The 13,664-nt window shown below is 44.5% G+C and overlaps 1 protein-coding gene and 1 pseudogene across 2 annotated transcripts in view; one reads left to right on the plus strand and one right to left on the minus strand.

Moving 5' to 3' along the window:
- The window catches only part of SLC26A7 (solute carrier family 26 member 7), a 94,007-nt gene that overhangs the window by 18,405 nt on the left and 61,938 nt on the right, over positions 1-13,664 (minus strand). Inside the window, exons 8-10 of one of the 2 annotated variants that reach the window (XM_083187074.1) lie at positions 10,752-10,865; positions 7,626-7,703; positions 4,436-4,531 (exon numbers count right to left, since the gene is read on the minus strand). In XM_083187074.1, the coding sequence (XP_083043200.1) occupies positions 4,436-4,531; positions 7,626-7,703; positions 10,752-10,865 (288 nt within the window). The remainder of the gene's footprint in view (positions 1-4,435; positions 4,532-7,625; positions 7,704-10,751; positions 10,866-13,664) is intronic. The other variant, XM_083187075.1, reaches the window with a different exon arrangement.
- LOC146006079 (U2 spliceosomal RNA) lies at positions 9,072-9,207 on the plus strand (annotated as a pseudogene).

A 13,664-nucleotide genomic window follows, 5' to 3' on the forward strand; every position in this document is an offset into this window, starting at 1 on the left:
CACGGTGAGATTCCATTCGACTAATGGTGGGTACACACGGTACAATCCAGCATGAGATTTTGACTATATAGTCAAAATTGCATCGGGATCGCATGCAGATGCGCGCTCCCAGGACAGCACAAAACGGATCCCAGACAGACAGGGCAGCAATGACTATATAGTGCAAATCTAATGTAGGTAGTATGAATTGTATGTAAATAGCACATGAGTTAGCAAAGATTGCATAGCAAGTCGAATAGCAAAGGAATCTGACCGTGTGTACACACCATAAGATGCAATCTTTGCTAACTCATGTGCTATTCACATACAATTCATACTACCTACATTCAATCTGCACTATATAGTCATTGCTGCACTGTCTATTTGGCTTTTCGATTTCAGCTGAACAGGAGCGCGCATCGGCATCGAATCGGCATAGAAAGCGTAAAAACCATGTTCTATCTCCATTCGATGTCTATGCGATCCCGATTCAATTTTGACTATATAGTCAGAATCGAATGTCAAATTGTACCGTGTGTACACAGCAGAAATGTTCAAGTTAAAAACAAACTGATGTATTTGAAGTCTCATACGCACTGGGCGTTTTTTTCCCCCAGTGTGTATGAGGAGCGATGATGGAGAAAATCGTTGGGCAGGAAATCACTCAGTGCATACACATTGAGCAATTTTCGTCTGTCCAAGCGATTTTCACTGGGTGAACCACTTAGTACAAGAGTATGGAAAGGGTGACGGCCGTCGATGATGCAGGAGCGCGTATCAGCGTTCATTGCCTTACCATACACACTGGGGGATTTTGAGCTGAAAGTACCTCAAAACACCAAAAGTTATCTACTTTCAGCTCAAAATGGACCAGTGTGTATGGGCCTGTAAAGCTGAGGACCAGAAAAAAAAGTAGCAAAATGTTTGTTTGTTTGTACTGAATGTTAATATTGTAGCAAAGTGGAGGGGATACACCTTATCTAGCGATCCAAAGTGCACCAGGTATGCTGAGTTGCCCAGACTGTCACGCAGCATACCAATGTGTATAAAAGGCAGGGCTACTAACAAGTATTTATGGGAGAGAGCAATATAAAGGTTGTAATGTATATAGTTTGCTAGGTTTCAAGTAAACCTTCATCATTATATAGTATATTTTTGGATTGTGGGAGGAAACCGGAGTACCCGGAGAAAACCCATGCAAACATGGGGAGAATATACAAACTCTGCACAGTTAGTGTCATGGTGGGAATTGAACCCATGACCTCAGCGCTGTGAGGTAATGGGGGAAATTTACTAAAGGAAATTTGTAAAAAATAGGTGTATTTGTATCCAGAAATACACTTATTTTTGACATTTTCTATCCCGAAAATACAGTAATTCGTATTCGTATTGATAGCACATCAATACGAATACGAATTGCCATATTTTCGGGATAGTAAATGTCAAAAATAAGTGTATTTCTGGATACAAATACACCTATTTTTTTGCAAATTTCCTTTAGTAAATTTCCCCCAATAAGCCTAACCATTACACCATCCGTGCTGCCCCTTGCAGTATATACATTAGTCATTTTGTCAGAGGTCACAGGAAGATATGAAGATAGGATAGAACAGGGCTTGCCAAACCGGTCCTCAAGATCTACCAACAGTCCACGTTTTCAAAATCACCCAGCTGGTGCACAGCTGTGGTCATTACTAACTGTCACATTTCCCAGGTCACCTAGCTGGTGCACAGCTGTGGTCATTACTAACTGTCACATTTCCCAGGTCACCTAGCTGGTGCACAGCTGTAGTCATTACTAACTGTCACATTTCAAACCTGCTGCATTCATTCCTACTTTAGCTCCACAGGTTGACTGAAAAATATAAACTGTTGGTAGATCTTGAGGACAGGTTTGGCCACCCATGGGATAGAATGTATCCTCCTATAAAACAAACCTTCCAGGCTGAAACGTCAAAGGACAAATATCAGATAAATGTATGCAATCTTGCTAGTTACATATATGCCCTTGACAACAAGATTGTGAAATTATTAATCTGAAAATGATACATCTTGTGAGTCGAACTTCAAAGATAATTCGCATTCTATGCATGACATGACCCATGTGACATATGGATACTTCTAGACACAAACACAAATGTAAAAATAAATGAACCACAGCAATACATATAAATAGCAGGTGTCAATGGCAATTAGATAACACTGGCCCGCAGCAGGGGAACGCCCAGCCTCTTCATTGGTCGTCCCCATGAAAACGATGGACGTACCCCTGGGAACGCAGGCTGATGAACTCTGCGATCAACTCTGGAGAAGGCACATTGATTCCAGACCACCAAAATCAATAATCAAAGTAAATATCATAAGTACACTGACAGAATAAGTGACTTGGTAGACAAATATTAGTAGGATAAATGAGAATAAGTTATCACAACAGTGAATCTAGGATTGAAACTACAAATAGATATAAAGATGTGTCAATTTCTGATGAAAATAATAGTTTTATTTATATAGCGCTCTTTTTCCAACAGGAGTAAAGAGGTTGGATCTGTTTTTGAAAAAGCCCAAGATGGCTACCACTAATTGCAAACAGCAGCGCAAAAAGAGAAGAACAAGTCAGGTCCGCCAACATACATAAAGGTAATAGTTGGGTAATCAATTAGTGGCCATTTTCCCCCTAGGTAAAAAAATCTGAGCTTTTTGCCTCTATTAGGGTATGTGGGGAATTGCCCAATTCAGTTAAAGTCACATGTTCTTGCCACTTTCCAGGCATTTTTTTGTCATTTTTTTACTCCAAAATAAAAAGGTGAAATGGGCCGCAACTGAATACTCATGGGTCAATGGAAAGTAAATTTTGGCCCAGAACAGGATAAGGTACCTAGTTCCTGATGATGTCTTATTTAATTAGAGGTTCAGGAGGGTTGGGATCATTTAGTCTACAGCATGGGTCCTCAAACTGCGGCCCTCCAGATGTTGTGAAACTACAAATCCCAGCATGCCTTGCCACAGTTTTGCTATAAGGGAGTGTTAAAACTGTGACAAGGCATGCTGGGATTTGTAGTTTCACAACATCTAGAGGGCCGCAGTTTGAGGACCCATGGTCTACAGCATGATGGTCGACAGTCATTAGGTCGACACCATTAAGTCGACATGGGAAAAGGTTGACATGGTTCTAGGTCGAAAGGTCATTAGTTCGACAGCTCGTTAGTTCGACAATGTCTAGGTCGACAGTCAAAAGGTCGACATGGTATTTTTCACTGTTTTTTTTACCTGATTGTCAACTCAGGGGACATGGACACAGTTTAAAGTGCATGGTGCCTCGCTACACTCGGCACACTATTTTATTCTCCCACCACGCCCTAGTGGATGGTAGGGCATGAAATACCACCTGTCGGCACATGTCAGCTTAAAAAACAGTGAAAAAACCCATGTCGACCTTTTGACTGTCGACCTAGACACTGTCGAACTAATGACCTATCGAAATAACGACCTGTCGAACTAATGACCTTTCGACCTAGAACCACGTCGACCTTTTCCCATGTCGACATAGACCCATGTCAACCTAATGGTGTCGGCCTAATGACTGGCGACCATCATGCTGTAGACCAAATGACCACATCCCGTTCAGGAACTGAGTTCCTGCTAAAAAATAGCAAACAGGGGAGGCAAGGCAACTGCCACCAACTGCCATTCCAAACTGACTCACTGGCAGTTAGTGTTGCTCCACGACTTGAATTTTGGACTGTGCTGCAGCCCCTCCTCTGGAGCCGCCGCTGCTGACTACAAAACAGATTCAGACAATGTAGTGCCCAGTCACACCACTTGTTGCCAGTAACAAACTTTAAATAACACTGGGTGAATAACAGGTGCCGCCCAGTTACAAATCTAGTTGACACTAATGAAAAATGAGTTCAACAAAACACTGCAATAATCTCATGTATGATATCCTGGTCCAATACATGCACTTACCTGATCCACTTACCGCCTTACGCACGTTCCGCCAAATGTTGCCTTCTCTCTACGGCCTCACCTACTTTGAATCTTTAAAGTTCAATTCACAAGCTATTTAAATATCAGCTTAATCATTTCACAATCTTGTTGGTCCTGTTGGTTAGGAGCATATGAGCTATGTATTTATGCAACTGCATACACAGTTACACTATGATATAGTGACACGATGCCTCTACACATGCGCATTAGTGAGTTTGGCAGCCATCTTGGTTAAGGAATGAAACCTCCTTGCAGGAATCAATATGAAGTATGCGCAGTAGCCTACTCCCAGTTCAACAATTACAATAATAACAAACTGGTGAGCAAGAGATTAGGAGTGTTTTTTTTAAATCAAATCTCTTTTCACAATGTGATTTTTTTTTTCTTTTACAATATGTTGATCATTTAAGGGCAACATTAATGCTTCAAAAGTGGTGTGTTGGGAAAACAATCAGCATGCAGTACTTACCCAATCATACTTATCAACGTTCCAATATTTCTTCAAGTCTCGGAACTGTATGAGCATTCCCTTCAATCCCACAACTACTATACTTGCCAAAACAGACTGCAAAGGAAACAAAGGACAGTCATCTTTAATACATGTTCCCCAAATCCTACAAACAGCAGCGGCAGAGATTTGAGAGTTTAATATTTATAAGCTGCAACCAATTAGCAATTCATATGGACTATATTTATCATTAACATTCGCGGTCCACAAAATTGTTGATTATAGTCACTGCAGTAATGTCACTAGTCGCTAATGAATTGACTAACTGGATTATCACACTATGCTCCTTCCTTTGTCCCCAGAAATATAGCCTATGTAACTAGCCACGTCAGCCCGAAGCGTGGCAAGCGCAGCGAGCCCCGCGAGGGGATGTGGTATGCCTCCTCCTGACCTGTTCATACCCCCACTATCCACGTCGGTGTGGAGTTGATTTTATAAAGTGTGGTGAGCATATCGAGCCACCGAGCCCAAAGTGTGGCGAGCCCCGCGAGGGGACGTGTAAAACGAGCCCGAAGTGTGGCGTGCGCAGTGAGCCCCGCAAGGGGACGTGGATTACTTGACATGTATTCCGCATCCCCTTGCGGGGCTGAGTTGGATAGTGGTGGTGTGCTAAATCGCATCGTATGCAAATTGTATGCAAATCGTAGAAATTGCATGTGATATTTGCATACAATTTGCATACGATGCGATCTGCGGGCATGGGTGCCGTGATAATACACAAGTACCCAGCAATGTAAGTGGTTCTGTTATTTTATGATTGGGGAAGAGTGAAGAGTGAAGAGGCAAGTCCAAGTGTGATGGTTGCATTCATCGTCTGCTTTGTTAATGGTTGATGATGTTGATGATGTCACTCCTGCTTAATACATTACGAAGGAGAAACTCTGTGACCATAGCAACAGTGGTGGATTGACCTATAGGCATCACCTGCTGGAGATTGGGCACCAGCTTCCACTCTCGCTAATAAATCTATCTTTAACTGTTATCTGTACCACTGCAGTGATCAGCAGGGCACAAGAATGTGCAGGCTCCGAAGAGCTGGCAGCCAATGTTGTTTAATCTTCCTGTGCCACCAATGCAATAAAGTTTAGTTTTTTTATTGCGGAGCTTTGTTAAAAGGCCGCAACACACAGAAAAGCAGAAGAAAGAGAATGCACACAAGAATGTAAGTGACTTGGCCTGGGGCAGGAAGGAGGTGGGGGCTGGAGACAGAGAGACAGAAAGAGACTGGAAAAACGTGTTCTCAAGCAGGAAAGACAGCAGGGGCGGGCTGGAGAGAAAGGGGGCTGAAGCTGGAGCGAAAGAATGTGGGGGCTGTAGAGACAGAATGGGGGCCTAGAGAGATAAAGGCTGAAGCTGGAGACAGAAGAGGGATGGCTGGAGAGACAGGGGGTAGAAGGCTGGAGAGACAGAAGGGGGGCCAGAGAGAGAGAGACAGATGGCTGAAGCTGGAGACAGAAGAGGGAGGGCTGGGAAGATGGGGCTGAAGCAGGAGAGGCAGGAGGAGGGCTGGATAGATAGGGGGCTGAAACTGGAGAGACAGAATGGGTGGGATGGAGAGACAGGCTGAAACAGGATAGATGGAAGGGTGAGGACTGGAGTGACAGGAGGCTGAAGAAGGATAGAAGGGGGAGGATTGGGAAGACACAGAGGTGCGTAAGCAGGAGAGACAGTAGGGGAGGGTTTGAGATACACTGTGGAATAAGGCTAAAGACACACAGGGGAGATGAAGAGGCAGGTTGGGATGAGGCTGAAGAGAACTTTGTTTATGCAGAGTCTTCCCTGCACCAGAACAACTGTTTATCCTATTTCTAAATGGCAAGGGCAGCGCCAGTGGGAGATGAGAGGCACCAATGCTGTGTCTAGGGGCGGCCTGATCTTTTAGCCCACCACAGCATTACTTATGCATGTGTAAGCTGCCTAAGGAATTATTTTGGTTGGCCTATACCTTAACGGTACTTATGTATTATCTGGACTCCCATGTTAAATGCACCCCATTTTTTCATACCCCTACTATCCAACTACGCATGGAGTTGATTTTATATAGTGTGGCGAGCGCAGCGAGCCACCGTGCCCGAAGCGTGGCGAGTGCAGCGAGCCCCGCGAGGGGACACGGTCTCTTAAGAAAACCGGGAGCCCAGATATTACATAAGTACCACCTTAACTTACACTTAAATGCCTAGAAATAAATCACACAGGACAACTTAACCCAAATAACGACTCGGACAACCATGGCATAAGTTTAAACTAGTCACATTATTTATTGAGGTGGTATGACCCTTATTTGTCTATCAAAAGGGATGGCCAAGAAAAGCACTTGAGACCAGCAACAATGCCAATGGTAGCGACTACGACGCTCCAATCTAACAAACCACCCCTTACGTGAGGTACAGCCTGCACCGTGACCGCGTACCGCCCCTTCTAGGTATGACACGGACACTTCCAGGAAGTGTCCACCGTCCCAGCCCAATCGGGGACTCGCCCACCGTCCTGGCAAAGGGGGGCCATACCGCACCTGACATCTCACCCTACCGCCTGACACCTCACCCGACTGCTGGTCGAGAGCGCCTTCTCGCCTATTTTAAGTATTAAAATTTGTTATAAATTGTTTGGACAGCCCGAAGGCAAGGTAGCACAAAAGGTGGAAAGAAGAGAGGGAAGGGAGGGTGGGAATCCGGATTCCAAGAGGAAGTGCTACCCCTCAAGCTATCCCTTATATACCCCTCCTCCAGCTGCCTCCTCAAAGCTGCCTGATTGGACCAAAGTCCCATGACCCTGCTGCCTTGGATTTCTCCCACAGCACCTTGCTTCTTCAACAACTTTATTAGTCACCCACAAATTCTTAGGCTCTTAAATCCACTCTAGCCTATGCAGCTCTCGTTCTATATAAACTGTATCTGGCCATTTCGCATGCATCATAGTTTAAACCTTTGACTGAATAACAAGCGCTGGTTTCATTTTATCACAAAGAATATAAAGCGGTGGCAAACTATAACAAAACAATGCAGCCCTTTTGATGGCCATCCCTATTACACACATTAACAAACAATACCACATGCATTATCGACATAACTTCCTTTCACAAGTGCTTAACATATTTTACTATATTGCCACCTACTGGTTAACATTAATTTGCGCTATGGATTTTACTTACCATAGGCAGCCAGCACAAGAATGGTGCTACAAAATAAATAATCAGGAGGACCAAGATGCACGATATCACACAGGCCACCTAAAGAATAGACAAACATATTGTAGTGGGTATTTAACAGGTCAGCTGGTCACATCGGCAGTGCAATATGCGTTTTGCTGGGTACACACCAGGACGACAAGGGTCCGATCCCATCAATCTAGATCCAATTCCGACCGATTGGATGTAGATTGTGTGGTGATTGGGCCATTTTCTGTCCTGGTGTGGACCGATCCGATGCGCGGTCCCGCGGGACAGTCGGTCGTTTTTCATATCCTACCTGCAGCACATTGTACACCTACCGCAGTCCTCAGTGACACAATATACATCTACTGCAGTCCTCAACAGCCTGCTGGTGTTTTACTAGGCATGTTTATTTATCAATCCTATAATATTTTAGACTGAAAGCCGATCCCTGTTGGATTATATGATGATTTATATGTGTACTGATTTATTTTGATTTATGAATTTTTGGAATTTCACACATTAAATCTGCTCTGTGTTCTTCCCTCATAATGATCTTCTCACAAATAAGAACAATTAGTTATTCGTGATGAAGGCGAGAGATTACAGGGATGCCATCACTCCAAGGACAAGGTTGTTTTGAAGAATGAATGGAATGGTATCCTCAGAGCAGCTGCTAGGCCCAGAGAGTTCAACTGCACTGCAGATGCCATCTCTGTTCCTTCCTTGTTGACCTTCATGGCCTCCTTGATGGCAGCAGCTTCTGAGAAAAACATGCCCTGGCTCCAACAGTCCTGCTTCCAGCAGCGATCATGATGCCAAGCACAAATATAAAGCACACTGAAGTGGCAGGTAACCACAAGAGGAGGTTCATATGATATAAATTTTTAAAAAAACAGAGATTTAGCAAAGCTTGAAAAGAGAAAAAGGGGAAACAAAGAGAGAGAGAGAGATAAAGTACCAACTATTCACAGCCTGTACTTTATTTTTCTCCAAGTTTTGATAAATCTCCCTCTCAGTCTCCAGCTTCCTGTTTCCCTCCTCATTCGAACTGCACCGCACCACTCCACCGACAGCTGCTGAGAAATGGTAGTCATCAGTGGCTGCTGTAATACCATTGGCTGCTGCCGCTTCTGTCCTACAGTAGTAGCCACACCTACTTTACCCACCAGCAGCTCACACTGTTATGCAAATACCTTATTTTTTATGTTGTGTAAGTCGCACAACACCGGCGTAAAATGAACTTTACTCGGGCTGACCTCAGGATACAAACACCCAGGTCCAGGAAGCTTGCATCCGATGACACAGACACCTTCAAAATAGGGGTGATGCTCTCCTCCAATTGCTGCAGGATGTCAATCATGCAGCAGCTAACAGGGGGCTGCGGGCAATACCGCACATTCTGCACCGGCGCAGACCCTTAAACATCGTATTTGTATGCAAACCATCGCTTCTCGGCCTTTTGGCTAAGATCAAGTGTAGTATCTGTTCTTATCAGTGGGTATGGACTGGCTTCTGGCAGAGAATAGAGAAAGGTGGGACTGAGTAGCTGCTCTGATGGGCGGAGGGTGTGGGACCCCTCTGTTTTTTCCCGGGAGCAGTGAAAAGTCTCACTAAGTATCTTCACCTCTGCCTTTGGTAGGAGGTGTTGTTTCCGTAAATCCACTGGTAAGAGGGGGGGAGAAACACTGGGCCTAGTAGATTGACTCTCTTGACGGGGTTCGTAGCCCCCGAAGGATGAGTCAGCGAAAGGCTCAGTCTAGTATCCATTCCCAGGGAGCGGAGAAAAGCTGAGACCGAGTAGATTGGTCCAGGTTGGCTAACCACCAGCCTGGGCACAGCGAAAAGCTCAGCCTAGTATCTTAACCCTGGGAGCGGAGAAACACTGGGACTGAGTAGATTGCTCTTCCGAGGGGGGTGCAGCCCCTAAGGGAGTCTTTCGAAAAGCCCAGTGGAGTACCCATTCCCATGCCGGGGGCTGGAAAATGCCTGCTGGTGAGACGGAGAAAAGCTTGGTCGGACGCTGAATGGTCGGCTGCCTGGAGCCCGAGGCTGCACTGTGCCCCCGGGGAAACTCGGGGGTGCCTGATTTGCACTGGTGATGTCCAGCACCATGCACTGAATGGCACACACACTGCGCACTTCCCTCTAGGTTAGGCTACACGTCCTTACCTCGTCCTTTTGGATGGGGTAGGACAATTTTTTACACCCCCACCCCGGCCTTCTGGCTAGGGCCTCTTTTATTTCATTTTTTTGATTTGCACTTTTGAGCACTTCACGTTTTTCGTTAGTTTGTCACGTTTTTTTGATTTGGGTAGTGCGGCTGTCCCTAACAGGCCTTCCGTTCCCCAAACGTGGCTGGGACTCTTCACCTTTTGGGGAGAGTCCCGGTCCCCTCGAGGGCAACCCCGAGCCGCAAGGCGGAGGGAAGCCTAAGCGGGTCTCTCCAAACCTTCGGGTGCGGAGGACCCACCGTCCGAAACCCTTCCGGGGGTGGAGGAAAAGCGGGTCCCTCTGAGCTTCGGCGAAGAGGACCCACCGATCCCTTTTTTCCCTTCCTCGGCCTTATGGTTGAGGGGGGTTAGGGGAACCATGGGGCCTTTCTCCTTTGGGAGAGGGCCCACACGTTCGTACGGCTGCCCCCTTTGCACGTGTTTAGGCACAGCACTGGTGGTGGTGGGAGCACACCTTGGGCTCCCTGAGTTTCTTCAAACTCATTTGTATGCAAACCATCAGGTTTCCTTATGAATATGAATTAGGCCCAATGTGTTTAAAGTGGCAAATTTCCCTCCCTGAATGGCTGGTAGGCTCCCAAAAATCAAATAACCCCGGGATGGTGAGTAAGTCTCCTGCATTGCCCCCCGCACCAAATACAAGATTGTATGGGTCTGTGACGAGGGGGCGGGGCTAAAATTACATTAATCATGTAATTTTATGTCATTTTTGCCCCTCCTCCAATCCGTGGACCCACGAATTGCCGCGGTTGACTGGCATGGAGGCGGGGCTTGGTGCCTTCAGCCTCACCCGGCACCCTGACATGTAGTATCTGGTCTCCTCTCTAGGCTACTCCTGGAGAGGAGTAAAAAACGTAGGCAAATATGACAATAATACAAGGTGCTAACCAACCTGTGTCTTTGCTCCATTGTTGTACAGTAGATATGTACGGCCAGGGGCTCCAGCATTTGGTATACAACAGAAAAATGAGGGAATGATATTGCTGAGTCCATGTGCGAAGAGTTCCTGTAACATACATAAGAAGCATATCAATGGCATATTATCAGGAGATAGTTCTAGTATACTAGATAACAATTGCTGTGAGTGGAAGTTTGCGACCAAGTTTCATAGTGTGGACCTGACTGCTAGTTGGTCACAGCAGTGATGATGGACGTACTGGAGCGCATGCATCCCGTGTTTGTGTCGCAGGCGTGTGGCTAAAAGCGATGGTGGACAAAGACGCTGAAATGCGCACATATCAGGCCATACTCAGATGGGGACACTACACCTGCCATGGTGCGGCCATTGTCGCAAAGATGCACCATGCGGATGCTCAGATGCATGTTTCGGGGTTGGGACGGGGGCAAGGATCCCCATCGGAGGACAGAGATTTCACGCAGCTGGCCGATGGTGTCCGGGATAATCTGATACTGTGTCCTAGGTCTAAGTTAGCACCAGTAATGCGTGCAGGAGGGGTGAGGCCTCAAACAATTACTATATCCAAATGAAACCTGATTGTAATTAACATTGTGTTTGTCAGTGACTACGATTAGTCTGTGATGTCATCAGCTAACCACACAGACGGGTCCTCGGCTTAACAAAGAATATATGCACAAGAAGTCAAATAGGTGCGGTAACAAATATTTTATATATGCGTATAATTAATCTCTCCGTACATGCTGATGTGGATTCAATACATACATACATACATACATACATACATACATACATACATGCACAGACACATACAATGATCCCTTGCCAAAAAGGAGCTGGTGTAATTAAAGTAAAAAATGTGTTTTTAGAGAGTGCCCTTTATAGTCATTTAGGGACCACCTAACATTTACATATATTTCCTATACATGATGATTATTAATTAAAAAAAAGAGTGCACTTATAATATAATACGGCATTTTAACCCCTTCCTGACAGAGCTAGTTTTTGCGTTCCTGACAGAGCCATTTTTTTCAAATCTGACATGTCTCACTTAAGTGGGGATAACTTTTTTTTGCTTTTACTTATCCCAGTGATTTTGAGATTTTTTTTTCGTGACACATTGTACTTCAAATTAGTGGTAAATTTGGGTCGATACAGTCTGTGTTTTTTTGTGAAAAATACCAAAATGTCGTGAAAAAATGGAAAATTTAGCGATTTGCAAAATGTTAAATTTTCTGCTTGTGAGACAAATAATCTTACCACTCAAAATAGTTAATAACTAACATAGACCATATGTCTACTTTATGTTTCCATCATTATTTCAACTTCCTTTTAATTTTTTTGGACACTAGGAGGCTTACAATATGAATAGCAAATTCTCAAATTTTCAAGAAAATTTCAAACACTGATTTTTTTAGGGACCAGTTCAGTTCTGATGTGACTTTGAGGGACTTGTATGTGAGACACCCCCATAAATGATGCCATTTCAAAAACTGCACCCCTCACAGTATTCAAAACAGCATTTTGGAAGTTTGTTAACCCTTTAGGTGTTTCACAGGAATTAAAACAAAGTGTAGGTTAAATTTCAAAATTTCATTTTTTTTGCAGATTTGCAATTTTAATACATTTTTCTAAGGAACACAGTACATTTTACTAGAGAAATGTGACTAAAAATTGATTCCCCCAAATCTTTTGTTTTCATAAATATCCTATATGTGGCCCTAGTGTGCACGTTGACCAAACCACAGGCTTCATAATAGAAGGAGCACCTACTTGATTTTGGAGCCTCCTTTTTATGAGATTATTTTTTAGGCACCATGTAGGTTTCTAGGCACCATAAGATGCTAAAATTTAGGAACCCCCCCACAAGTGACCCCATTTTGCAAACTACACCCCTCAGGGAATTCATCTAGGGGTATAGTGTACATTTCAAACCCCCAGGGGTTTCACCAATTGTGGTCCAACTGGGCAGTGAAAATGAAAAATTAAATTTTTTACACAAAAATGCAGTTCTGGCTCAAAATTTTTCATTTTCACAAGGAATGAAGGAGACAAAGCCCCCCAAAATCTGTGCCCCAATTTCTACCGAGTACGGCAATGCCTCACATGTGACCAAAAAATACCAGTTGGGTGCATGGCAGGACTCAGAAGGGAAGGAGTGATTTTTGGATTTTGCAGCTCAGATTCTGGTGGAATTTTGGTGGGTGCTATGTCGCATTAGCAAGACCCCCCAAGCACCAATACAGTGGAACCCCCCCACAAGTGACCCCATTTTGCAAACTACACCCCTCAGGGAATTCATCTAGGGGTATAGTGTACATTTTAAACCCCCAGGGGTTTCACCAATTTTGATACAAGTGGGCAGTGAAAATGAAAAATTACATTTTTTTTACACAAAAATGCAGTTCTGGCTCAAAATTTTTCATTTTCAGAAGGTATGAAGGAGAAAAAGCACCCCAAAATCTGTGCCCCAATTTCTCCCGAGTACGGCAATGCCTCACATGTGACCAAAAAGTACCAGTTGGGTGCATGGCAGGACTCAGAAGGGAAGGAGTGATTTTTGGATTTTGCAGCACAGATTTTGGTGGAATGAATGGTGGGTGCTATGTTGCACCAATACAGTGGAACCCCCCCACAAGTCACCCCATTTTGCAAACTACACCCCTCAGGGAATTCATCTAGGGGTATAGTGTACATTTCAAACCCCCAGGGGTTTCACCAATTTTGATACAAGTGGGCAGTGAACATGAAAAATTACATTTTTTTACACAAAAATGCAGTTCTGGCTCAATATTTTTCATTTTCACAAGGAATGAAGGAGAAAAAGCACCCCAAAATCTGTGCCCCAATTTCTCCCGAGTACGGCAATGCCTCACATGTGACCAAAAA

This window comes from Crinia signifera, chromosome 5, assembly GCF_055691185.1.
Source record: "Crinia signifera chromosome 5, ASM5569118v1, whole genome shotgun sequence".
NCBI classification, from domain to species: domain Eukaryota; kingdom Metazoa; phylum Chordata; class Amphibia; order Anura; family Myobatrachidae; genus Crinia; species Crinia signifera.